The sequence below is a fragment of the Lycium ferocissimum genome, chromosome 11 (genome assembly GCF_029784015.1).
Source record: "Lycium ferocissimum isolate CSIRO_LF1 chromosome 11, AGI_CSIRO_Lferr_CH_V1, whole genome shotgun sequence".
In the NCBI taxonomy this organism is placed as follows: domain Eukaryota; kingdom Viridiplantae; phylum Streptophyta; class Magnoliopsida; order Solanales; family Solanaceae; genus Lycium; species Lycium ferocissimum.
The window spans coordinates 12887862-12914784 of record NC_081352.1 but is presented as its reverse complement, the minus strand read 5'-3'; the positions used below and the strand labels follow the sequence as shown (position 1 = coordinate 12914784).

Below are 26923 nucleotides of genomic sequence, written 5' to 3'. Positions count from 1 at the left end.
CATCCTCTTTATATAGATCATTGCATCTACATGTGCCACCAACAATTTGGAGCTAGAGATTGTGGAGTTTGTCTCAATTTTTTGAATTCTTAACCCAATTGGGTCTCAATTAGAAGGATGGAGATTTAGTGATTCTTGTGGGAGATTTAGAGGAAGAAGAAATTGAGTTGAAATTGCAAGAATCTTGAGAATCCTTGTGGTTTTTATGGCCCATTTGGTGGCTTTGAGAGATATGGTGGATATGGTGAAGAAAGTGGTAGGAGGGAGGAAGAAGATGAAGGAGAAAAAAAAAAAAAACACAAAATTATTTCTTTCACGCTCCAAAAAAATGTGAAGGACACGCGCACACACACGCAAAAGGTGTCTAATAACACATTTAAGTTAAGTTCGTGTCTAAATGGAACGGGGCGTCTTGGAGTGTGAAGTGAAAGATCTTGAAGTCATCTTGCCGAGTGGGCTAAGATGGGGTTTGGCCTTTCTTTTTTAACATGATTTTGGAGATGATGGGTTCACTTTTTTTTTATATAGCATGGTATTTTTAATACGAGGCCCACCTTATATTTTTTTTAAAGGTGACTGACGATTGCTTCTATGTACTAGTAATTTTTTTTTTAGGTGACTGACGACATGCTTCTATATGGCAGTAATTACTAGTACTAAAGTTTCGTCAAAGAAGAAATCGCACAAAGAGAAAAAAACGAAGAAATCGTACACATCACACTAGCAACGTTTTTGTTACAAAGAAAGGGCATTCCAGTAATTTAACAAACTGGACTCTTTTCTTCCTTTACTAGTTGAGCTGAAAAAAATCCCAAATTTTTCTACAACTATTCTCTTTCCCCGCCATTTGTTTATCCGATTAGGGCTTTCTTTACCTCAAAATTTGAAAACTTCATCCTCTTCAAATCCAATTTTTTACTTAACTGAGTGTAAAAAAGCGTGTTTAACGTGAGCTGTAATGGCGAACACATCAAGTAGTAGTGGTGTTCCACAAGGTTTAATAAGTTTATCTAATACAGTGCACAGTGAAATTGCACCGTCTTTGCCGTTAGCGTCACTACCTGTGTTCTGCGGTGCAGTGGATCAGGACCTTAGATTGTTCGATGATTATGAGCGAAGGAGTAATAAATCATCTAGATCCTTGAATAATCGAAGTGATGTACTTGGACACGCTGCCAAAATTGCTGATCTGCTTTATAATACCGATGTTTCGTATTTGTGAGTCACTTTTTTTGATCAAGTTTATTGCTTAAATTGCTTAGTTTTAGGCTTTGCAACATTGACTAGGTAGAAATTACACGTTAGAAGAGTTGTAGACCGCGTATACATATATTGTGAAGATCATTTTGTCATGAATTTTACTCATTTTTTGCTCGAGTTTATTGCTTTTTTTGTGGTTTGAGAAATTTGTTTGTATTAGGTTTTGGTACGTTGACTTGGTTGAATTAGATGCTAGAAGTGTTGTTGACCGCGTATACATATATTGTCTTGATTTAACTTTACCAGTTTTAAAAAAGAAAAAAACATATTGTCATGAAATTTAATCATTTTTTTCTCTAGTTTATTGTTTTTTTTTTTTTCCTGGTTTGAGAGATTTGTTTGTATTAGGGTTTGGAACATTGACTTGGTTGAATTACAGGTTAGAGGTGTTGTAGACCGTGTGTACATATATTGTCTTGAAGTTTACTCATTTTTGCTTAAGTTTATTGCTTTTTATTGTTTGAGGAATTTATTGGTATTAGGCATTAGAAGTGTTGTTGGCTGCGTATACATATATATTGTGAAGATTTTTGTGGCATAAATTTTACTCATGCTCGAGAGTTTTTCCTTTTTCCTGGCTTGAGAAATTGCTTATTTTTAGGCTTTGCACATTGACTTGGTAGAAATCACACGTTAGAAGTGTTGTAGACCACAGGTATATCTCTCCGGTGTGGCTTGCTGGCTATTGCACAGGAGCGGGGTTTACCCTGTGTGCACCCAAAGGCACATAGGCTTTGGAACATTGACTTGGTTGAATTACATCCTAGAAGTATTGTAGACCGCGTATACATATATTGTTTTGAATTAACTTTACCAGTTTCAAAAAAGAAAAAAACATATTGTCATGAATTTTACTCATTTTATTGCTCTAATTTTTTTTTTTCTGGTTTGAGAGATTTGTTTATATTAGGGTTTGGAACATTGACTTGGTTGAATTACAGGCTAGAGGTGTTGTAGAACGCATATACATATACTGTCATGAATTTTACTTATTTTTTTGCTCAAGTTTATTTGTGAGTAATTTTGTCATGAATTTTTACTCATATTTTGCTCAAATTTATTGCTTTTTGTGGTTTGAGAAATTTATTCCTATTAGGCTTTGGAATGTTGACTTGATCGAATTATTACATGCTAGAAGTGTTGTAGACCACGTATACATATATTATGAAGATCCTTTTGGCTTAAATTTTACGGATGTTTCTTATTTGTGACTTGTGAGTAATTGTCGTGAATTTTACTCTTTTTTTGCTTAAGTTTATTGCTTTTTTTCTGGTTTGTGAAGTTTATTTGTATTAGGCTTTGGAACATTGACTTGGTTGAATTTCATGCTAGAAGTGTTGTAGACCGCGTATACATATATTGTGAAGATCTTATTGGCATAATTTGTAGGGAAAATTACAGCCAATGCCATTCGGCTGTCTAATTTACAAAATATGTACACGGTGTATTGGTAGTGTGTAATTTGTACTAAATATACAAATACTTTATGGACGTTGAATCGGAGTGATGTACTTGGCCACGCTAGCAATACATTGTTCTCAACCTCCTTCAACTTCCCAAATCATCTGTTTTAGCAAGAAAAAAGTTTTTTTTCCCCCTCCAAAACTGCTCTTTAATTTTACTCTGCATTACTGTTCCCTTGATCTAACGGAAATTAACATTGTAGTAATTATTAGTACAAAAGTCTTTTCGGCCAACAATTAGCACAAATGTTTTTTGAAAGAAGAAACTGTACACAACACACCACCAACGCTTAACAGAGAAAGGATATTTCAGTAATTTGATAACCTGAACTCTTTTCTTCCTTTAGTACACAGCACACTACCAATGTTTATGTACATAGAAAGGTTATTTCAGTAATTTGATAACCTAGACTCTTTTCTTCCTTTAGAGCCTGTTTGGATTGACATATGAGTTATAACCCCAAAAGCCATAAGTTAGAAATGACTTTTGGCTTATTTTTGTTATTTTGGCTTAAAAACAAGTGCTTCAACACTTTTTTATTTTACCCAAACACTATAAAAGTGCTTAAAAGCCACTTTGGCTTAAAAACACCTAAAATAAGTCCATCCAAACGGGCTCTTAGTACACAGCACACTACCAACGTTTATGTACAACAGAGAAAGGGTATTTCGGTAACTTCACAACCTGAACTCTTTTCTTCCTTCTACTTGAGCTGAAAAAAATCCCAAAATTCTCTATTACTCTCTTTCCCGCCAATTGTTTATCCGATTAGGGCTTTATCTTTTCCTCAAATTTGAAAACTTGAAATCCAATTTCTCTGATTTTCAATACTCTATGATTGTTACTTAGCCGAGGGTCTTTCGGAAACAGCCGTCCTACCTTGGTAGGAGTCAGGTCTGCGTACACTCTACCCTCCCCAGACCTCACGTTGTGGGATTTCACTGGGTTGTTGTTGTTGTATGATTGTTACTTAACTGTTTAACACAGTGTTAAGAAAGCTTGTTTAACGGAGTTCTAATAGCGAACTCATCAAGTAGTAGTGGTGTTCCTCAAGGTATAAGCTTATCGAATACATTGCGCTAGAAAGAATATATTAAATGACTATTCAAGGATATATTAAATGATTATTCCTAAATAGTAGGAAAATAATTAAATAACTATTTTGCCCATTATGAACACTTTTAAAATGGTAAAAAAGACAAATATCATTTCGCTAAGGGCCTTCTTGCTTTTAATATAACATAGATGAATTATTTTTTCCTTGATCTGATGGAGAGTAGTAATACTGTAATTATACTAGTGCAAAAGTTTCGTCAAAGAAGAAATCGCACACACCACCAATCCAACAAAGAAAGGGTATTTCAGTAACTTCACAACCTAGACTCTTTTCTTCCTTTAGAGCCCGTTTGGATTGACATATGACTTATAACCGCAAAAGCCATAAGTTAGGAATGACTTTTGGCTTATTTTGAGTGAAAGGCAAGTGCTTGAACACTTTTTTATTTTATCCGAACACTATAAAAGCGCTTAATAGCTACTTTGGCTTAAAAACACCTAAAATAAGTCAATCCAAACAGGCTCTTAGTACACAGCACACTACCAACGTTTATGTACATCAGATCAAGGGTATTTCAGTAACTTCACAACCTGAACTCTTTTCTTCCTTCTACTTGAGCTGAAAATAATCCCAAAAATTCTCTATTACTCTCTTTACCCGCCATTTGTTTATCCGATTATGGCTTCATCTTTTCCTCAAATTTGAAAACTTCAAATCCAATTTCTCTGATTTTCAATACTCTATAATTGTTACTTAACTGTTTAACACAGTGCTAAAAAAACTTGATTAACGGAGTTCTAATAGCGAATTCATCAAGTAGTAGTAGTGGTGTTCCTCAAGGTATAAACTTATCGAATACATTGCACTAGAAAGCATATATTAAATGACTATTCAAGAATATATTAAATGATTATTCCTAAATAGTCGGAAAATAATTAAATAACTGTTTTGCCTATTATGAACACTTTTAAAATGGTAAAAAAGACAAATATCATTTCGCTAAGGGTCTTTGTGCTTTTAATATAACATAGATGGATTTTTTTTTCCTTGATCTAACGGATAGTACTGTAATTATACTAGTACAAAATTTTCGTCAAAGAAGAAATTGTACACACCACCTATGTTTACGTACAACAGAGAAAGGGTATTTCAGTAACTTCACAACCTGGACTCTTTTCTTCCTTTACTACTTGAGCTGAAAAAATCCCAAATTCTCTTTCCCCGCCATTTGTTTATCTGATTGGGGCTTTCGTTTCCTCAAAATTTGAAAACGAGATTTATACTCTTCAAATCCAATACAATACTCTATGATTCTTACTTAACTGTTTAACAGTGTTAAAAAGCCTGTTTAACAGAGTCCTAATGGAGAACACATCAAGTAGTAGTGGAAGTAGTGGTGTTCCACAAGGTTTAATAAGTTTATTGAATACAGTGCACACTGAAATTGCACCGTCTTTGCCGTTACCGTCACTACCTGTGTTCTGCAGTGCAGTGGACCAGGGCCTTAGATTGTTCGATGATTATGAGGGAAGGAGTAATGAATCATCTAGATCGTTGAATAATCGGAATGATGTACTGCTTAGTCATGCTGGCAAAATTGCTGATCTGCTTCATAATACCGATGTTTCTTATTTGTGAGTCATTTTTATGGATTTTTACGAATTTTTAGCTCAAATACTCGTTAAAAGTGTTGTACACCACGTATACTTATATTATGATTGTCATGAATTTTACTCATTTTTGCTCAAGTTTATTGCTTTTTTCTGGTTTGAGAAATTTGTTCGTATTAGGCTTTGGAACATTGACTTGGTTGAATTACAGGCTAGAGGTATTGTAGACCGTGTATACGTATATTGTGAAGATTTTTGTGGCATAAATTTTAGGGAAAATTACAGAGAAATGCCATTCGGCCATCTAATTTACAAAATATGTACACAGTGTATAGGTAATGTATACTTTATACTAAATATGCACTACCTATTCAGCCACGCTAGCAAAATTGCTGATATGCTTCGGAATACGGATGTTTCTTATTTGTGAGTAATTGTCGTGATTCTTAGTCTTTTTTTTTTTTTTGCTTAAGTTTATTGCTTTTTTCTGGTTTCAAGAGATTTATTGGTATTAGGCTTTGAAACAATGACTTGATTGAACTACTACACGCTAGAAATGTTTTAGACCGCGTATACATATATTGTGAAGATTTTTGTGGCATAAATTGTAGGGAAACTACAGATAAATGCCATTCGGCCGTCTAGTTTACAAAATATGTACACAGTGCATAGGTGGTGTATAGTTTATAGTAAATATACATATACTATACTTACCTATACACAACCTATACCAATACGGAGTGCAGCCAGATCGTTTAATAATCGGAGTGATGTGCTTTGCCACGCTTGGAAATTGCTGATCTTCTTCATGATACGGACGTTTCTTATTTGTGAGTAATTTTTAAGGATTTTTTACTCAAGTTTATTTGTGAGTTATTGTCATGAATTTTACTCATTTTTTGCTCAATTTTATATCATTTCCTTGCTCAAGTTTATTTGTGAGTTATTGTCATGAATTTTGGTCATTGTTTTGCTCAAGTTTATTTGTAGTTATTGTCATGAATTTTGCTCATTTTCTTGCTCAAGTTTATTTGTGAGTTATTTTCATGAATTTTACTCATTTTTTGGTCAAGTTTATTTGTAGTTATTGTCATGAATTTTACTTATTTTCTTGCTCAAGTTTATTTGTAGTTATTGTCATGAATTTTACTCATTTTCTTGGTCAAGTTTATTTGTGATTTATTGTCACGAATTTTACTCATTGCTTTGCTCAAGTTTATTTGTAGTTATTGTCATGAATTTTACTTATTTTTTTGCTCAAGTTTATTTGTGAGTAATTTTCGTGGATTTTACTCATTTTTTTGATCAAGTTTATTGCTTTTTTCTGGTTTGAGAATTTTGTTTGTGTTAGGCTTTGGAATATTGACTTGGTTGAATTACACGCTAGAAGTGTTGTAGATTGCGTATACATATATTGTCATGAATTTTACTCATTTTTTGGTCAAGTTTATTGCTTGTTTATGGTTTGAGATATTTATTGTTATTAAGCTTTGGAACATTGACTTGGTCGAATTATACGCTAGAAGTGTTGTAGACCGTGTTTACATATATTGTGAAGATTTTTGTGGCATGAATTTTAGGGAAATTTACAGCCGAATGCCATTCAGCCATCTGGTTTACAAAACATGTACAGTGTATAGTCTTTACTAAATATACATATACTATACATACTTATACCTATAATATACATACCTATACATATACTGTACATACCTATACCTAGAATATACATACCTATACATATAATATACATATTATACACTACCTATACAATTGGAGTGGATAGGCAGTGTATATTTCGTCCATGTTTGGTAAACTAGATGGCCAAAGGGTACATTTTTGAAAATCTACCTAAATTTTACTCATGCTCGAGAATTGTTCCTTTTCTCTGGCCTGAGAAATTGTTTATTTTTAGGCTTTGCAACATTGACTTGGTCAAATTACACCATAGAAGTGTTGTAGACTGCGTATACATATATTGTGAAGATCTTTTTGGCTTAAATTTTACTCATGCTTCGAGAAATCTTCCTTTTCTCTGGCTTGAGAAGTTACTTATTTTTAGGCTTTGCAACATTGACTTGGTAGAATTACACGTTAGAAGTGTTGTTGACTGCGTATACATATAGTGTGATGATCTTTTGTGGCATAAATTGTACTCATGCTTGAGAGACTTTTCCTTTTGTCTGGCTTGGGAAATTGCTTATGTTTAGGCTTTGCGACATTGACTTGGTAGAATTAGACGCTAAAAAGTGTTGTAGACCGCGTATACATATATTATGAAGATCTTTTTGGCATAAATTTTACTCACGCTCGAGAATTCTTTCTTTTCACTGGCTTGAGAAATTGCTTATTTCTAGGCTTTGTAACATTGACTTGGTCGAATTACACGCTAGAAAGTGTTGTAGACCGCATATACATATATTATGAAGATCCTTTTGGCATGGATTTTACTCATGCTCGAGAGTTATTCCTATTCTTTGGCTTGAGAAATTGCCTGTTTTAGGCTTTGCAACATTGACTTGGTAGAATTACATGCTAGAAGTGTTTCAGACGATGGATATACAAAAAATTGATTGCCTATCATGTCCAAACTCAGTTTGTTTGTCAAATATTAAAAAATGTGCCCATGAATTTCTTCAATCTTCATTGTTAGTAGCTGTAAAGAGTTGCGGTTTTAAGGCTTTGCAACATTGACTTGATAGAATTACCCGTCATAAGTGTTGCAGATGATGGATACATAATAATTTGATTGTTATCATGTACAAACTCAGTTAGTGTGTCAACATAATCAATGTGCCCATGAATTTCTTCAATGTTCGTTGTAAGTAGCTGTAAAATGATTTTTGTTACACTGTCCGCTGGACTTATTCATCTAAAATCTCAAAGTTTCAATGATTCCACTTTTTTTAAGGATTAAGTATTTCAGCTTCTTCATCTATCTTTTGGAGAGTTTGGCTCTTTCACATCCTAACTAACAGGGTTGCAATTAGTGAGTGATGTCAATTTCTTAAAATTTTTGTGGTAAATCGATCATTTTACAATCAGAGAAAATAGGAAATGGAGGTAACATGAATTGACCAATAGGCAAAAATGAAATTGCATTACAAAAAGTCTCTAGACCTCATATTTAACTTCTTAATGTTCATTTCTTCCACATTAATTCTAAAAATGAAGAACCAAATGCCTTACATGTTCTCTCATTTAACAGAAAAAACTTTGACTCTCATTATAGGATTCTTGCAAAGCTAAAATAGGAGAGTCATTTGCTCTGTAGGTGGTTTATTATATTTGTAAGATTTCTCTTATCTAAAGTATCAAGATGCTCTGCCCTCTCAGTTGATGATTATAGGCAAATGATTCAAGTTAGTAATTTTGCCAAGTTTGAGCAACCTCTGTTCTTCTTCTTTATAGTTGCAGATGAACTGGAATTTCTTTTTTCTAGACCCTTCTTTTTATGAATGCAACGGAATACTTCAATTACTGATTAAAAACAGCATCTTTTTAGCCGTACTAAAAATGTGAGACGTCCATAAAATTGAAGGCCATTGAGCTGGGAAAAATGAGAATAAGAGATTATACGTGAAGTTGTGAACTCAAAATTGAAGTTGCTTACTAGTTAGTATTAGAAATTCAGAAGCACAGGCTATTTTCTAGTAAGTGCCCAACCGTCTAGTAGAGGAGAAGGTAAAGAATAGGAATACATCATTGCAGTTGACTATATTAGGCCTTCATGCTACCTAAAAGTAGACCATAGAAGGACAGAGCTTTCCACTCTGCATATTTTGACTTATCAATTCTTATTTGCAGGAACCTTAGAGCTGATGCGAGTCCTCAACCTTGTGGTTTTGTGGGGCACCTTGACCTGCATAATGAAGTGCTTAGATGTAACTCTGAATCCTTTGCTCTAATAAATGCAGGTAAACGAGGTCTATGAAGCTGATTTCATTGTTTTCTATCTCACGTGTTGGATTTTTACCATGTCAAGTAGGCCCAATTGAATTACGTGCAAAAGTACAAGTCTTTTCTCTTATTTGATGTACACAACATTTTGACTGTGCTTGTGGTACAAGCATCCTTTTGCTAATCCGATTTGCGGCGCCAACTAAAATTTTTAGCCATATTTTTCTTCATTCTTTTGCAAGGGATAAATCTTTGTTTCTGGGCAAGTTTTTTTAGATCATTTGAGATTGTACTTAAACGGTCCCGCTGTATCCGGTGACAACAATGTTTGAAATGCTAAGTTGAAAGCAATTCGATACTTCCTGCCCCCTTGTTCGTAATGATAGTTAAACACTTAAACTTTAATACGAAATCACCACGTTTCCATTGAATGTTTGTAACTCATGAAAGTGATTGGCTTATTTAGAACTTTGTTCTTTAGGTATTAACTACTTCTAAAAGAAATGTACTGTTAGATAATACACCTGTCCGTCATTGGCTGTGTAAGGGTTTCCAAAAGGGCTTATAATGTCCCACGCCAACACCCATTGCCTTGAGGTTTTAGTTAGATGCTCAGATTCTTTGCCATGGTATTAGAGTTAAACTTCGCAGAGCCCGTTTTGACAATTGCTTTCTCTCTTCTTGTTCTATCACTCTAGGCTTCTCTCTCACAACCAATTAATGGGTCTACTTTGGACTTCTTTCACTCCCAAAGCCAAACGAACGAGTTGTTAACATTGCTTCAGGTCCACTCATTATCTTGTTCAGGATAATCCATCTCCATCTACTCCATAGCCACTCATGTTAAACCTCCTCTTCTGTACTTCAAAAACAATAGAAAAAAAGAAGCAAAAATAACAAAAAGAAGGCCCAAAAAAAAGAATCTTTAATCCATTTGTAAACCATAATATGGGGTTATTGTGCAGGAGGGTGTTAGAGGGTACACTTGTCCATCATTAGTTGTATATGTTTCCAAACGGATTTATGCCGCTCCACGCATTGCCTTAAAAGTTTTGGCTTGGTTGTTTAAATTCTTTCATAGTAACAAGATTTTTGATTTTTACTTTTACTCATGGGGATTACTTTTTTTGTTTTGATTATTAAGCAAAAGATTTTGTTAACAGAAACAGAACTTCGACACCAAGATGGTGATTTACAAGAGTAGTAATCCCCTACCCAAAACAAAGAAGGGAATACCTCTGTAAAAAGTAGTTTCTAATCCTGTAATGGAGTAATGAAATCTAGCATTTTGTATTGATCAAGCGCATCTTGGAGTTTACATCTTAGTGCCAGCATACATAAACATCTAAATATCAGCTCTGGTAGAGAAGTTGCCTTGCCCTAGAAGCATCTGCAATTCCCTTCTCTACGTAGTACCCAACACATGCAAGCTCCATAAAACTCTCAGTGATTTGCTTCTTCCTTTGAGACCGCAACATAGCAGTAGCTCTTTTACAGAGTGAGGCATCACACAGTTCACTTTGAAGTTTGAACGTAGGGACATGTTGTAATGTTGATTGGCAACCTAGCACTGTAGGAAAAAGTGGCTTCCCTGCATAAGTAGCGTCTTTTGCATAATGTAGTTCCCCTTTGTAAATTTGGTTGCATGAGACAAGCGTCATGCGCCAATTCCTGCAAAAAAAAAAATCCACCTTGTGTGGTGCTTTTGATTTCCAAATTTTCCTCCCAAGGCCAATTCTGGATTTTTTTTTTTCCTGTGTTCAGTCATATGTAGCAAGACTTAACAGAGAAAGCTCCCTTGTTTTTGTCCTTCCCAACAGAGAGAATCTGTAGTTTCACTATTCAAAGACACTTCCTCTAAAATATTAAGCAGCTTGGCCATACTAGGTATTTTCCAGTCAAAGCATTGTCTTCCGAATCTTACATTCCAATTGCAGTTGTTCCAGCACTGATATACATATTTCAGCATCCAAAGTAAAGCTATTCATTGAATTTACCTTAGAACATGTTAATTGTCTTGGGTTCTGTGAAAATGTTTCTCTTTTTCTGCATTTGAGTGAAATTATTATTAGGTATTTGATGTTACTTGGATTTACTATATAGCACATTGTTCAAGTTTCTCAGGCCCCATTAAGGAGACTGCACGAAATCGCAAGGCTGATTCAAGTCCTCTTGGGAGTATACCTGCTGTCCAACTTCCACGACAAGGCACTGTAGAGATCAACAATTATCAGCATGACCATATTACTAGTGTAAGTTTGTAAATGGCCAATCCAGTGGCTTGAGTCATTATGTTTACTAAAATTAAGTAATTGATTGCAGGATGTTACTGCATCTTCTAGGAAACCAAAAGTCAAGAAGAAAGGAAGGGACAACACCTTACTATCAAGTGGTCCTGATGCTTTTGAATGTCAAGGTTCCCTTTCGGTCACTGTACTTCTAATTTTTCTCGCCTCTAGATGGCTATTCATTGAATTTGGGAATATTTCCTGCCTTCAGATGCAGTTGTAGCAGGTTTCTGTGAGATGTTGGAAGATTTTTGTGGCAGGGCAGAAATGTTTAGTGATGAGCGGGACGAAAGAGAATTTTTACCAATGTCTGCGGCAGATCTTAATGTTGTTCTGAAGGAGATCACATCTATCCGAGCAAAGAAAGCACTGAATTTGGTTCCAGTTGATAATCTAGTGAGATTACTTAGGGTCTTAGATCACCAGATTCATCGAGCAGAAGGTTTATCAATTAATGATTGTGAACATGTAAGTTAGCAATTAGGCATTTCGTGTTATTCTTTGACTTTCAGTACAGACAATTGTCTATTTCTTGTATAATTTCCTGTTTTCGGTAAAAGATAAGTATCGACTTTGGCTCCCACTAATTTTTTGTAAACAACTGTTTTCTGTTCATTATCTATGGGAGGGTAGTTGGTCATGCTACTGTCTGGAAATTTTGGCTCTCGTCAACATGCCACACTTTTAAGTTTGTTAATGACCGTTATAACATTGTCATGACCATAATCAATAATAAAGTTTTGTTATCCTTGTAATGCAGATGGATGCTGAGGTTGTGTCATCGATTTTCTGTGCTTTAGATTCCATTCATGCAGCTTTAGCTATAATGGCTTACAATGGGATGCCTAAGCAATTATATAAAGAAGAAGTATGCTCTTAACTCTTTTTGTTTTTTCGTTTTACTAAATATGTCTTGTAAATTACAAATACAGATGTCATTTTGATTCTTGTGTTGGTATCTTTGCATGTCTCTTTTGAGTTTGTTAACTTTCCAGCTGACCATGGTCTTTGGTACCAGATCATTGAAAGAATCATGGATTTCTCTCGGCACCAAGTTATGGATGTTATCTTTGGTAGTGATCCCGTATACCGTGCGCTGCACAAACCACCTGATATAGGGATTCATGAAGGTAGAATTCTGAGTTCTAGATTATTGATTATTACTCTAGGGCTTCAGTTGAACATGTATTGAAGTTTTCAAAAAATTGACTTCTTGATGATTGCGAAGTCAGGTAAAGGAACGAGTCATATAGCATCAAAAAATGTCATGTAGAGATATCCTATAGCTTGCAGAATTTATTGGCAGTAAATTTAGAAGTGTTTACCCCAAGTTGTTCTTGTGAACAAAATACCTAATGTAGGAAAGTTAAAGGCAATGTTAGTATAATGGTACTCTTAAGATTTTGAAACTTCTTGGTGGTTTCTAGAATTGAATTGTCTGTCTGTGTGTTTCTTGGAGATCGCGGAAAGAATCTTTCTGCGGAGCTGAAAACAGGTTGGGAACTCTAGAAAGGAGTTTTGAAGTTTTCCTAACTAAAACAAAAGATGGAGATAGAGTATATTAAATTAGATCTAACCATCAATCCTCAGTAACTGAATTATTTTTATCTCTCTTTCAGTCCATGTTTTGAACTTCTACTCTGCCCATAACTATTGTCGATCCTTTTCTCTCGTCACATTACTTTTTCCAATCTTGGTTTTTGTCTGTTTACAATCCTTCTAAGAAAGTGACAACCTCTACGATGGTTCTGGAATTGTGCTATTTTGATGAGTATTTAATTAAATTATAAAATTGGCAAAGTTTCGTGGAATTAATGCAGACTTAGCTAAAGATGGGACACAATTAAGGAAAAAGATCCATATAGGGGATATCCACTAGTTGAGAATAGGTTTTAGTCTTGTTAGAGCACTTCTAGTATTATTATTATTATAATTGTTACATTTATTTACGTATATTTAACTTATTTTCTCATTTATTTTTATCTGGTGTGATGGTGACATGAGTTGAGCTTAAATGGAGTAGTGATGATTCATATACCTGACCCCAACTTGTGTGGGGCTGAGGCGTAGTTGTTGTAGCCTAAAATTGGCGAATACGTGAAGGGGTTAACCTGTGGAATCATTCTATTGTTTATTTCTTGAGGATGGTGTGGATCCATTGGGGTAGTAAAACATTTTAGTTTTATCAATTACCATCCACCCTCCTTGTTCTATTCTTCTATGAACACTCTGTTCTATCTTGTAGTTCTCAAACTGTGAGTTCTGATTCCCTTTTGTCAGATAGGTCTAAGGGTTCAGTTTCGTATCTGTTATTTGGCTGATCTTGGAAATCACCGTAGCTTATGATTAAACCCTGTTTTTGTATATGCTAGATATATTCCATAGTCTTTTACTTAGACTATATCTGTGTTTTCATATGCTTCCAGGTGAAGAAGATGAAGAGCTTGATGGGGATTTTGTTTCACCAAATAGGAAGAAGAGAACTACTAGGAGTGTGAAACCAAGGAAATCAACATCAAACAAGTATGATAATCAATTGATGTCCTTGATAATGAGTTTTTTGTCTCTCATATGAAATGGTCCAATCACCTCATGCTGGTATTATCAACTTTGTAGGGTTTCTTCTGCTGTTAGTAATATACTTCAGAAGCTTGATGTGATTCTTGGTTTTCTTAAGGAGTTGTGCACTATAGAGCGCCTACCAGACAGTTGCATTCTCCAACTTATTAAGACTTGTTTCACAACATTTGTGGTTGAGAATATCCAGCTTTTGCAAATGAAGTCAATAAGCTTAATTAGTGGGGTAAAGCAGCTGCATTTATTAGAAGTTTGTCCTTTTAGTTGAAATCAATTATAACTACTTTGGGACTTAATTGTGCATATGTTGTTGAATGTCCAGATATTTTATGCATACACACAGCATCGTGCTTATATAATGGATGAGGCACTTCAGATTCTTTTGAAGTTACCCTCTTCTAAGCGCATGCCCAGAACTTATCCTCTACCTGATGAAGAGCAGAGGCAAATTCAGCTCATCACTGCTCTTTTGATTCAAATAGTTCACAGCAGTTCAAACCTTCCGGATGTTTTGAGGGAATCAATTAACAGTCCTTCACTAGAAGTCTCAATTGATGCCAGTTACCCTACCAAATCCTTTGAGTCAGTCACTGAAGCTTGCTGTCTTTTCTGGAGTCGTGTTCTTCAACGTCTAACGAACACAAAAAATCAAGAGGCAGCTGAGTTGAAGACAATGATTGAGAATCTTGTCATTGATCTGTTAACTACTTTGAATTTGCCTGAATATCCTGCCTCTGCTCCTCTTCTAGAGGTATTAGATGCGGTTATATTTCTGAATCCACTTCCTTGGCTATATGTTAAAGATACACTTATATGCAGGTTCTTTGTGTTTTACTCCTTCAAAATGCTGGGCTGAAATCTAAAGATGTTTCGGTTCGTTCGATGGCCATTGACCTTCTTGGCACAATTGCTGCAAGGCTGAAACAAGATGCAGTCCGCTGTAGGGAGGAGAAATTCTGGATAGTAAAGGAGTTGAGAAGCGAAGACATGATTGACCGGAATCTTCCCAAGGATGCATGTTCTGTTTGTTTGGATACCAGGATTGACAAATCGCTTGTTCGATGCCATGGTTGTCAGAGACTGTTTCATGTCAATTGTACTGGAATTAGGGGTCATGATATTCCTAATCGCGGCTTTCATTGTCAGATGTGTTTCTCCAAGAAGCAACTTCTTGCACTGAAATCACTATGTGAGTCTCAGTCCAAGGATTCTGGGCAAAATAAACGTAGTAAGTCGGGAAAGACGTCACAAATTACTGAGGCAGTCACAAATTTAGAGATTGTTCAGCAGCTACTACTGAACTATCTCCATGATGCTGCGACTGTGGATGGTTTACATCTATTTACTCGCTGGTCAGTGCTTCTTTGGAATTGTTATTTTAATGCTGTTAGTATATTTCTGTTTATGCTAACCTTGCCAAGAAAAGCAATTGCAGGTTTTATCTTTGTCTTTGGTACAAAGATGACCCTGATTCTGAGCAAAAGTTCATGTATTATGTTGCACGATTAAAATCACAAGCAATTGTGCGCGACTCTGGCTCTCTTTCTTCACAAATCACAAGGGAGTCTGCTAAAAAGATTACTTTAGCATTGGGACGGAATAGTTCTTTCTCTAGAGGATTTGACAAGATTCTGCAAGTGCTTCTGGTTGGTGAAATAGTACTTTCTCACCTTTTCTCGAGAACGTAGATTTTTTTTCATACTCACTATATGATGCTTTACAGGCAAGTTTGCGGGAGAACTCTCCAATCATTCGTGCAAAGGCATTGCGAGCAGTAAGTGGGTTGCATACACGTTCTAAGATTTATATTTCTTATGTTCCAACTTCTGGAATACTTACCTTCTGCTCCTCTTGTTTGTGTCATATTGAGAGCAGGTTAGCATCATTGTTGAGGCTGATCCAGAGGTTTTGGGTGATAAGCTTGTCCAAACAGCAGTGGAAGGGAGGTTTTGTGACTCTGCTATATCTGCCCGAGAAGCTGCATTGGAACTTGTAGGCAGGCATATTGCTTCATATCCTGATGTTGGTCTGAAGGTATTGAATTCAGATCTATTTGATCCCACATGCTTGTGGTGACACCTTGTTCAGCATGGCTGTATTTGTCCTCCTAACTCTTCTTTTGGTTGCGCAGTACTTTGAGAAGTTGGCGGAAAGGATAAAGGATACTGGAGTAAGTGTGCGAAAGCGTGCTATCAAAATCATACGGGACATGTGCACTTCAAATTCTAACTTCTCAGAGTTGAGTACTGCTTGCGTTGAAATTATTTCCCGAGTAAATGATGAGGAATCCAGTGTACAGGTAGAAGTAGTCAAATCAATTTCCTTACCATTTAACATTTTAGCTCATTATCCTTGGTCCTGTCCTTCGTTAAATAGTGATACAAGCAGCATGACCGTAACAGTATCCACCCCAGATAAATATTGAACTTGTAAGGTTCATTGATGATCGATCATAATCATTTTTACAATTTAGACCTGTCAAGTCGCTGGGTTGGCCCATAAATGGTAGACTTAGAACAAGACACAGGGTCCCTGGTGCGATTCATAGGCAAGTCCCAAGCCAGTCATTCTGCAAGGGAGGCGACCAGGTCCTGCGCACAAAGCCTCCACTTGAACTTTATATTTATTTAACAAGAATTACATATTTAAATTTATTTTGAGTGAAAAATGAAGAAGTGTAATATTGAAGATTTACTTTGAAAAAAAAAAAATACAATTGGAATATACAAAAATCTTTAGTATAATAACAGTTGAAGGTTAAGAGCTTTGGATACTTAGTGTGAAGTTAGAACCACCCCAGAGATTATTACTCGCAATTCCATCTTATATGGCAACCTTCCCTTTATAGTTTATTTCAATCAAAAAGAATGGCTCCTTTTTATATCTTGAAACTCTTTAACTTCGATAAAAGCCTGTCTTTATTTATTGAACTTTAGTAATTAAAAAAATCCCAATTTAAATAATGCACCTTGAAACTTATGGTAAAACCATAATATTATGTAGCTGTTTGGTTGGATCTCATTATGGGCTGGCTAGTGATCCTGGGCTAATCTGCTTCATGGGCTGTAAAAGCGGTGAATTGGCCCCAACCCATCAATAGGCTCAGCTGAGCCTACTACAGTGTGAACTTGCTTAGCTGGGGGCTCCGTTTACAGGCTTGTACATGCGAGGTTCCAAGCTTAACTGGCGATCTTTCTAGGTGTATTATAGATCCACAATTTTACCCTTAAATATCGTTGAATCTAGCAAAATGTTTCTATAAGCCAAGTCTGTGGGACTTGCTGTTTATGCTCTACTTCTCGTTCACCCAAAAACGAATGTGGATATTGTCAAAGATGGTGTGTTCCATAATATCTTTGCGTATGAGCTTTTGTTCAAAAGTATTATTGCCCAACATTTTGATATGTACCCCAACTTACACGACTCTTAGAATGTCACTCTGAAGTGCAACAACTGTTCCTCAACATTTTTAATACCTTCAGAAGTACTCCCTCTCTTCCAGTTTGCTGGTAACTATACTTTTTATTTGGAAGATTAACCCAAAAGAATTAGCATTGATGGGCTGAGTTACTTGACACTGTCACCTGTGTTGGTGGGAGGCAACAGGTATCCGATGGAATAGTCAAGGTGTGGACACCAGAAATATTAAAAAAAGAAGTTAATCACGTTTTTATTTAGAAGCTAGGATTATTTTCATTTTGCCATTGACATGACTTATTGTAGATCCCACTTAATACAACACGCATTGTTTGGTGTTGCAGTAGTTCTTCTATTCATATTTGGCTTATGTATTAAATATCTTTCATTTTTCTTAAACTAACCCTGCTGACCAAATTTAGATAGATGAATAGAATTCCATATACACATGTAATCCCTCTGTTCCAATTTAACTGACCCACCACTTTTGCTCTCCGTCTAATTTCTTTTGCCCCTTTGGTCTTATTGCAAATCTGAAACCTTAATTATGGTTAAAGGAACAAAATTCATCCTCTGGCTCTTAATCCTCCACAAATCCAGACATAAAATGCATAGAACACTGTTTCTAAGTTTAAGAAAAACACTGTTTCTATGAGAAGCACTATATCATCATTGTAGTTTATATAATGTGGTTCTTTCCATTTCCGTTTTTTTTTTTGTCAATTTGTTTTTTTTGTTTCTTGATCTTTTTGTGGTTCTTTCCTGAATTCTTAGAACACTCTTTCTATGAAATGCTACAAATGGAAAGACTTTCCTTCTTTCGATATTTGATCTGAAAGCACTAATTTCTGAAGCTCACTTTCTTATGGAAAAAAACCAGAAAATCAAAGCAAAAAATACCACTTTTCTGATACAAAAGTTTGGGATCTTTGGGCCCGTTTGGAGATACAATTTTTTTGCTCTTTTCAACTATTGTTTTTCTTTCAAAAACCGTTTGGTTATACATTGTAGTCAATTTTTCAGTCCAACTTTGAAGTTGAGTTTTTCAAGTTTGAAAAATTGGTTCTAACCACTTTTTCAAGTAACAGCTTCCCCCCCACAGAAGTTCTACATGTTTTCAAGGAAATGCATGTCCAAACACATCTTCAATCTCCAAATACCCTTTTTCAACTTAGTTTCACATACTAGCTTGTTCTTCCCTATGTCACCAAATTCAGGTTCAAATGCCTACTTAATTCGCGTGGGGGGGTGGATAAACAGGGAGAGGGGGGGGCAAGAGAAGCCGAGTCGTGAGATGCATTTTCCATTATGGGTCCAAGAGTCCGTCTCTCAGAATAAAATTCGACAAACCCATAAGTTACCCATATTTAGTGGGGGTTAGTTGGGCTAAGCCCATATTTGACCCGAACAGAGAAAATCACTCACCCAACCGGTGTTTATTTGGGCGGGTTGTTAAAAAATTTCTCATCTTGCCAGCAGCTAGGTCTGCAACAAATTCGAAAACTTCGACAACTTATGAGTTACACTTTCTTTTCTGGACCAATTGATAAGTTGAGGGGGTTATAGTTTCGGACAGAGCTAGTGCTTTTGGTGTCATTGCATCTAAAGCATTTAGCGCATCATAGTGGACTGGTGTCTGGTAGCATGTATTGGTTGGAATGTAAGATAAATTTTGGGGCTTCCCAATCACAGCAGTGCATGGAATAAGCATTCTTGTTCATAAATTTTTAATTTGGTTCTGTACTTGTATCGTTTTGTCGAAGATTAATTTAAAGTCGCATTAAATAACCTTGATGTGGATGAAGCTTTATTTGGATAGAATCCAGTACCATAGAAGCAATCCTTAGATTCTGTTTTATGTCTTTTATAAATAGGACCTGGTCTGCAAAACATTTTACGAGTTTTGGTTTGAAGAACCTTCTGGTTCACAGCATTTCGGAGATGGAAGTTCTGTTCCACTTGAGGTGGCTAAGAAAACAGAGCAAATTGTTCAGATGCTAGGAAGGATGCCCAGTCTTCAACCTCTTGTAACTGTGATTAAACGCAACTTAGCTCTTGATTTCTTTTCACAATCTGCTAAAGCTGTTGGCATCAACCCTGTGTCCCTTGCTTCAGTCCGTAAGCGCTGCGAATTGATGTGCAAGTGCTTACTGGAGAAAATACTGCAGGTATTTGATTTGTAGGATGGTGCCTCTTAAATATTTAAATTTCTTTGTTATAAATAGAATGTTCAAGTATCTTCCACTGCAGGTGACAGAGATGAACACTGGAGAAGGAGAGGTGCAGATGCTACCATACATGAGACTCTTGCATGCTTTTTGTGTTGTTGATCCTACTCTATGTGCACCAGCTTCTGATCCTTCCCAGTTTGTGATCACCCTACAACCTTATTTGAAGAGTCAGGTTGTGCATCTATTTGGTTTTTAAGCCAATTCACAGTGATTCTATGTTGTTCTCTTCCATATGAGAAAATTTGCTTTTTCTAATTTACCAAGAACAAAAATTTGCTTTTCTAATTTACATGATGCAATTTGGTGCATCTTTGTGTCGTATGTGTCTGGTGCAGGCAGTACTAATTTGAGATGTTGTAAGTTTGTCTATGTAGCAAACTTGAAATGGATATAGTACGTAGAGCTCGTTTGGGTTTCAAGCTATGTTACTTGGACTCTTCACTTTTGGTGCCGCACCTGTGTCGACACGACATGGGTGTGGGTGTGGGATTTGTACCCGATCTGGTCAACCGATTTTGGATACTTTGACCAAAATCGACGTAGAAATTCTGGACAGATTTAATGATTTCTTTAATCAAAACTAAAGCTAAGGTGAAATTGAAGAAAATGGAATACCTTGTATATAAAAATTTCTATGTCACCCTGTTTTCTTTTATCTCATTCGGGGATTCTCCTCTTGATCAATATTTTTTCCTCAAGTTTTCCACATAATATTCCATAATTTAGGTTTTATAACTCTATTTTTGGATATTTGAATTTTTTTGCCGAATCCCCGCACCCGTATCCATAACTGGATCCGTATCTCCAAATCTTAAAATTTAGATCATGAAGGATCCGACATCTAGATCCAAACCCGTATCGGACACCCGCACCCGAGTCCGAGTAACTTAGGTTTCAAGCACAAAATACCAGTTACAATGTGTGTGTGTGTTTTTTTTTTTTTTTTTTTTTTTCTTTCTATGTGCTAACTTGAAAAGGAAATAGTACAAATAGGTCTTTGGCTTTCAAGCATAATGCACCTATCAAAGTGGTTTTAGAAGAAGCACAGGCAAAACAGATGCGTTATTACTTAATTCTAACCACCTATCAAAGTGGTTTTAGAAGAAGCACAGGCAAAACAGATGCGTTATTACTTAATACCAACCATGTTTTCTACTATTTTCCGAAACCAAGCTGTTTAATCTTATGTTAAGAAGCGGGAAACTGCTGTTATCTTGTTTGAAAAAAGAAGCGGAAAACTGACAAATGAGTCAAGACAGAATATCTTGGTTCAGATGCATGAGAACACAATAGATATTCAAAGTTATGTAAACTATAGTGGTAATAAACTTTTGAGTGATGCGAATGAATCTTTGTGAAAGAATGATTGAGCATAGACTTACTGTTATTGCAATGGTGGCAGAGAACTAATTGGGTTTTATGCGTGGTAAATCTACAAGAAAGGTTATATTTTTGCTAAATGTCGATAGTACCTAGTATATGATAACAGTACGAAAAAACTCTTTTTTGGGTACTTGAGAAGAAACAAATTTATAGACGAAGAAGAAGAAACAAATTCATATCAAATATAAAAATAACATAAAGAGTATGTACGAGCGAGTGATCATATGTGTTAGAATAGTAGGAGAAATACTAGGGAGTTTCCCATCATCGTGGGTTACACTAGAGATGATTTGAGCCGTATTGCTTGCCTTAGTTATTGATAAGCTAACTCATAATACATAGGGTGAGGTCATGATGTACGTCATTTGCAAGTGATGTTGCATTACTAGACGAAATCATAGGGGGGAGTCAATTAATGTTGGATTCATGGGAACATGAGAAACACTCTAGAGAATAAGGTTTTATGACAAGTAAGAGAATGTATGCGGTGCAAGTTTAGCCCTCATTGGATGAACGAAAGTGAATTGAGTTTGGACGAGATTATGGTGCCTAAATGCATAAAATCCAGATGTATAGGCTTAGTCGTCTTGGAAAATAGCATGATAGATGAAGATGAAGTTCTTAAATTAAGATACTATAACTTAAATGAAGTTCTTACCGGAGTGCTATGCGATTGGAAGAAAAGTTTCGTCGGACGATTGTGAGACCAACAATGTTATGTGGGCCCAACAAGCGCAGAAGATGGGTGTTATGGAAATGCAGTGTTGAGATGGATGCTCAGTCATACAAAATTGGACAATATTAGAAATGATTATTAATATGGTTCAAGTAGGACACATAGAGGATAAAATGAGAGGTCGCTTGAGATGATTTGACTATGTCCTACCTAGACTTTGGAATATATCAGTCTGGAGTGAATGCATTAGTGGGTGGATGTTCCTTTATACTAAAGATATTTATCCAGGTTGCGGCTGTTCTCGCTTGTTGACTTATGATCGTCACTGCTACTGCTGCCTCCTGATTCCTCCTTTTCTTCTATTGATTGGTGTACCTTTATGAGTTAAATACTATGAACAAGTTCTGATAAGCTTTCTTCTTCTGGCTTCTGTTTAGGCTGATAATCGAGTTGCGGCCCAGCTTTTGGAGAGTATAATCTTTGTAATTGATTCTGTTATGCCTTTACTACGGAAGCTTCCTCAAAGTGTTGCCGAAGAACTCGAACAAGATCTGAAGCAAATGATTGTTCGGCATTCTTTCTTGACAGTTGTCCATGCTTGCATCAAGTATCTACTCTCTCATTGATACCCTCTTCTCGCTATAAATAGGAACCGACTATTTCCCTTCATAAAATTCTCACAACATATTCCATGCTTCACTTGTTTACTTATAAGCTTTTGCTTACAAAATTGCAGGTGCCTCTGCTCTATAAGTAAAGTCGCTGGAAAAGGTTCAACTATTATTGAACACCTTATCCAGTTATTCTTCAAACGCCTAGATGCCCTAGGTTTCAGTAACAAGCAGGTTTGTGAGACCCCATGAAGTTTCTGGCCTTACTTGATGTTTCTCTTCGTGTTTTGTTTTGCGATCTGTATGGCGTTATTTCTTACTTTAGTTCTTTTCCAGAACTTTCAGCAAGTGGGCCGGTCTCTTTTCTGCTTGGGTTTGCTAATACGTTACAGTAGCTCTTTGTTGTGTGCATCTGCTTCCAGTAACAGCTTACATGTCGCCAGCAGCCTCAACCTATTTAAGAAATATCTACAGGCCGAGGACTTTGTTATCAAGGTCCGCTCATTGCAGGTGAGTCCTGCTATTCCCGTCAAGTCCTGCATGTATTTCATAATCATCACATGTGTAACAATGTAACTTCCAGGCACTGGGCTATGTTTTTATTGCTCGTCCTGAATGTATGCTGGAAAAGGATGTAGGGAGAATTTTGGAGGCCACACTTTCTTCTAATACTGATACACGACTCAAGGTAATTTCTTTTCTGCTTGTTGCACAGCTTATGATATGCTGTATACTGAATCATTTGTCGGCCAGATGCAATCACTGCAAAACATGTATGAGTATCTTCTTGATGCTGAAAGTCAAATGGGAGCAGATAATGCAAGTGAGAATGAAGTTTCTAATACGGCAGTTGGTGGTCCTAGTGTGCCTGTTGCTGCAGGGGCTGGGGATACCAACATTTGTGGGGGAATAGTTCAGTTGTATTGGGCTAAAATCTTAGAAAGATGCCTGGATGTGAATGAACAAGTGCGTCAGTCTGCTCTTAAGGTAATTCCCTATTTATCTTTAAATTTCTTTTCGTAAAAATTGATTCATTAAGTTGCTCAATGCACTCACTCCCACGTAGAGGACATTTTAGTCTAAGAGCTGGTCTGTTTACTGCTGGTGTTCATGTCCCCGACCATGTGATCCTCAGTTATTTGGAAATTCTATGCGATGTTTTCTGAAGCATGGAGTATTTATTCTCAAAGATATATGTAGATCTTTTTACCCATTCGAACAACGGGGTAGATTCCTATTCTAATTAACCTTTGATTTTTTTTTTTCAAACAGATTGTGGAAGTTGTATTGCGTCAAGGTCTTGTCCATCCTATTACCTGTGTTCCCTCTTTGATAGCTCTTGAAACAGATCCCCAGGAGGTGAACTCAAAGCTGGCTCATCATTTGTTGATGAACATGAATGAGAAGTACGCTTTCTATATTGTTAGAATATACGACCTCTGGATATTGATGAGTTTATGTTAACTGTTGCTGGCTCTTTTTTCAGGTATCCATCCTTCTTTGAGAGCCGTCTTGGTGATGGTCTACAAATGTCATTTATGTTCATACGAGCCATGAATAAAGGTGGTTCTCAAAGTTTAAAACCCCAGTCCAAAGCTCCAGATATCATGTCCGGAAAGTCAGACCCTGCCTCATTTACCCATGCAAGGCTTGGGGTGTCTCGAATCTATAAGCTCATCCGTGGAAATCGTATTTCAAGGAACAAATTTATGGCCTCAGTTGTGCGCAAATTTGATACACCAAGCTGGAGTGATTCAGTAGTCCCATTTTTGATGTATGCACCATTCTGGAGTACTGACTTGGTTACTGTTTCCATATTTACTTTGCACTAATCTGGACCACTTATCCTGAATTGTATTTTCTTCTCTCCCAGATACTGCACTGAAATTCTTGCTTTGCTTCCATTCACGTCGCCGGATGAGCCCCTTTATCTGATCTATTCTATAAATCGGATTATTCAAGTTAGGGCTGGCACGGTGGAGGCAAATATGAAGGGATTTTTACAATTTTTACAAGCAGGTTCTCAAAAAATAAATGGAAGTGCGAGCATTCAGACAGAGCCTAATCAACCTGTTAGGTGTGAGACTGAAACAATGGTTGTCAACGCAAAAATCGAGGAAGGCTTGGAAGGTAATCATGTCGGTGTAGATTATGGATCAATGGATTCATATATGCCCCATCTGGCATCATTAAATCCACATGGCATATCAAATGCTGATATGCAGATGATCCAGGTAAGCTTTCTCCATCAAACTCAGTCTAACCATATGAGCATGGTGTGGTGTGGCATGCAGAGCACGTGACATATGTCACGAGCTTAACTGTTTTTTTTTTTTTTGTTATTTTTCTGTTTAACAACTACAAGTATTATACAGGTGGAATGTCTGGCAGCTGGTGCTTTGCAGCTGCTTCTGAGGCTAAAGAGGCACCTCAAGATTGTGTATGATCTAAATGATGCCCGTTGCCAGGTTTGACTTTCTGAATTGGCTGTTAGCTGTGCGTGAGACAATGTAAATGAACACTTAGCACCATCTCATGATACTTATCTCATTTTGGTTGGTTTCATCAGGCATATTCTCCAACTGAACCTCCAAAACCTGGGGAAGGTTTTTCGAGGCAAAGTCTTCCTTTCAATGTGAACGAAATTAACATAGAGCCCCCAAAGAATTATGAAGACTTTGTCCGGAGATATCAGGTAATTTATGTGCAGTAACATAGGCTATGTATGTCTCCACCAATTTTCATGTTTAATTCTCTCTGATAGTTTTCTGATCCTGAGAACACATATATTACACTTACACACGTTGGTATATTATGCCTTACAAATTACTCACATATTTATGGTTTGTAAGCTTATAGTGCTTAGTATATGCTGAAGGATTTGCCACCCTATACTTTTGAAGCTTTCATGGTTAAATATGTAACACTTATCTTTCATTTCTTCGCTCTATTTGCATATGCATTTATTTGTTTTTGCAAGTGTTGCGTTTGTGATTACATATCTGGGGCGTTCAGTTTGTAATTAGCTTATTCAATTAGACAAGCTGGAGTGAACACTTAATGATCATGTGACACTGATCATTCTTTCTGAGAATGCGATATTTCCCCTATATTTTAACCATGGTCACAAGGAATTTCTTCTGCACTTCAGTTCTGTAATTCTTCTGGATGACAGCATCATACCCAGTGTAGTCCCACAGGTGGGGTCTGGGGAAAAATTTCTTTACTTCCAATAAATAAAAGGAATTTCTTTTGCACTTGTGGGATGAAACAGGAATAAATATACGAGTCTAAGTTATTGCTTGTTTATCTATTACGTCTATTCATGTTGGAAGGATAGACCACTTTGCAGCTAAACTAAAGCGGCCACGTACCCGTTTTTGGCATTTGTTCACAACTGCATAATTCGATGCCTCATGCAGACAAACTTAAACTAAACATGATTATTTCATCTTCATTATCAATTTTGGTAGGATTTCAAGAATGCATTGAAGGAAGATACAGTGGACTATGCAATCTACACGGCGAACATTAAAAGAAAACGCCCTCCTCCAAGAAGAAGCAGGAAATCTGGTCGAGTGATGGGTGGTGGTGATGAAGATGATGAAGACTATGAAGATTGGGGTAGTGGAACGAGGACTATTAATAGTGGCAGAAGAAGCAGTAGCAGGTTAAGGCAGCAATTCTAAATGTAAATACTTACAGGTTGTTGACACTAACATGTACAGTACGAGGAAGACAGGTAAATGACACAAGTAGCAAGAACCAAAACAGATTTGTAACAGTATCCACAGAAGTTAAGAGATCATACCTGAGATGCCAACACTAGAAGTTAATGCTGTCTTGGAGCTACAGTACGTCAGCGTTGTGCTCCATTTATAAGTCATGATGCTTGGAGGCACAAGTTTTGGTGTAGACCTCCAATAGTAGCAAAATTGAGACTTACGATTTCCTGTTGATTTCTTTGGGGGTTTTAGGAGGGAGATAAGGAAGATTCTTTAGACTTCTATTCCATTGTCTGTACATTCTAATAGATTCTGATCTCATTTGGAAATGAAATCTGACCATTGTTTTTGTACAGCTCTCTTGGAACTTGTGAACTGCAAGTAAAATCTTAGATATATAGACGTGAAAGAGCAGACAAGCTGTAAAATAGCTCTTACAATTGCAGGTAATTAAGATATATAAGAGGGCTTTTCACGCGAGATGGTAAATACTATTCTGAACGTTAGAACACTATCTTTGGAACGTTGGTTGTGTGATAGTATTCTAAAGTTGATGAGAAACTGTTGATATATTTGATGAGATCTAGGAAAGATTGCCATAATCATCAATGCAGACACGGCCACTGACCAAAATCTTCCGTTCAATGTGAACTGTTGATTTTCGTAGGTTATTGGTTGAGCTCGATGTGTCTAAGGTGCTACTAGAACAAAGGTTGTTTACATT

The 26923-nt window shown here is 36.4% G+C and overlaps 1 protein-coding gene across 3 annotated transcripts; it reads left to right on the top strand.

The window, feature by feature from the left end:
• Positions 1-785: 785 nt before the first annotated feature.
• On the top strand, positions 786-26679 carry LOC132036328 (sister chromatid cohesion protein SCC2). Of its 3 annotated transcripts, none has more exons than XM_059426647.1 (28): positions 786-1218; positions 9199-9308; positions 11416-11543; positions 11614-11707; positions 11791-12047; positions 12340-12447; positions 12598-12709; positions 14006-14102; positions 14196-14382; positions 14479-14907; positions 14976-15508; positions 15592-15802; positions 15880-15930; positions 16032-16190; positions 16288-16455; positions 19448-19741; positions 19824-19976; positions 22301-22470; positions 22600-22708; positions 22811-22984; positions 23058-23162; positions 23228-23461; positions 23747-23880; positions 23961-24248; positions 24348-24708; positions 24850-24942; positions 25044-25169; positions 25948-26679. In XM_059426647.1, exons 1-28 carry the CDS (start codon positions 959-961, stop codon positions 26161-26163), a joined length of 5361 nt encoding a protein of 1786 aa, XP_059282630.1. In that variant the 5' UTR covers positions 786-958; the 3' UTR covers positions 26164-26679. The 3 variants fall into 3 exon arrangements, with proteins under 3 accessions (XP_059282630.1, XP_059282629.1, XP_059282631.1); XM_059426646.1 differs by lacking the exon at positions 786-1218 and adding an exon at positions 5129-5415; XM_059426648.1 differs by lacking the exon at positions 786-1218 and having other exon boundaries at positions 11408-11543.
• The last annotated feature ends 244 nt before the right edge of the window (positions 26680-26923 follow it).

What these genes read in the sequence shown, in the direction of transcription:
- LOC132036328 (XM_059426646.1), top strand. Translation starts at nt 5,144, where the DNA reads ATGGAGAACACATCAAGTAGTAGTGGAAGTAGTGGTGTTCCACAAGGT. An exon ending in TCAAGGTCCGCTCATTGCAG is followed by an intron (nt 22,985 to 23,057) that starts GTGAGTCCTGCT and finishes TGTAACTTCCAG; the next exon opens with GCACTGGGCTATGTTTTTAT. An exon ending in TTGATGAACATGAATGAGAA is followed by an intron (nt 23,881 to 23,960) that starts GTACGCTTTCTA and finishes CTCTTTTTTCAG; the next exon opens with GTATCCATCCTTCTTTGAGA.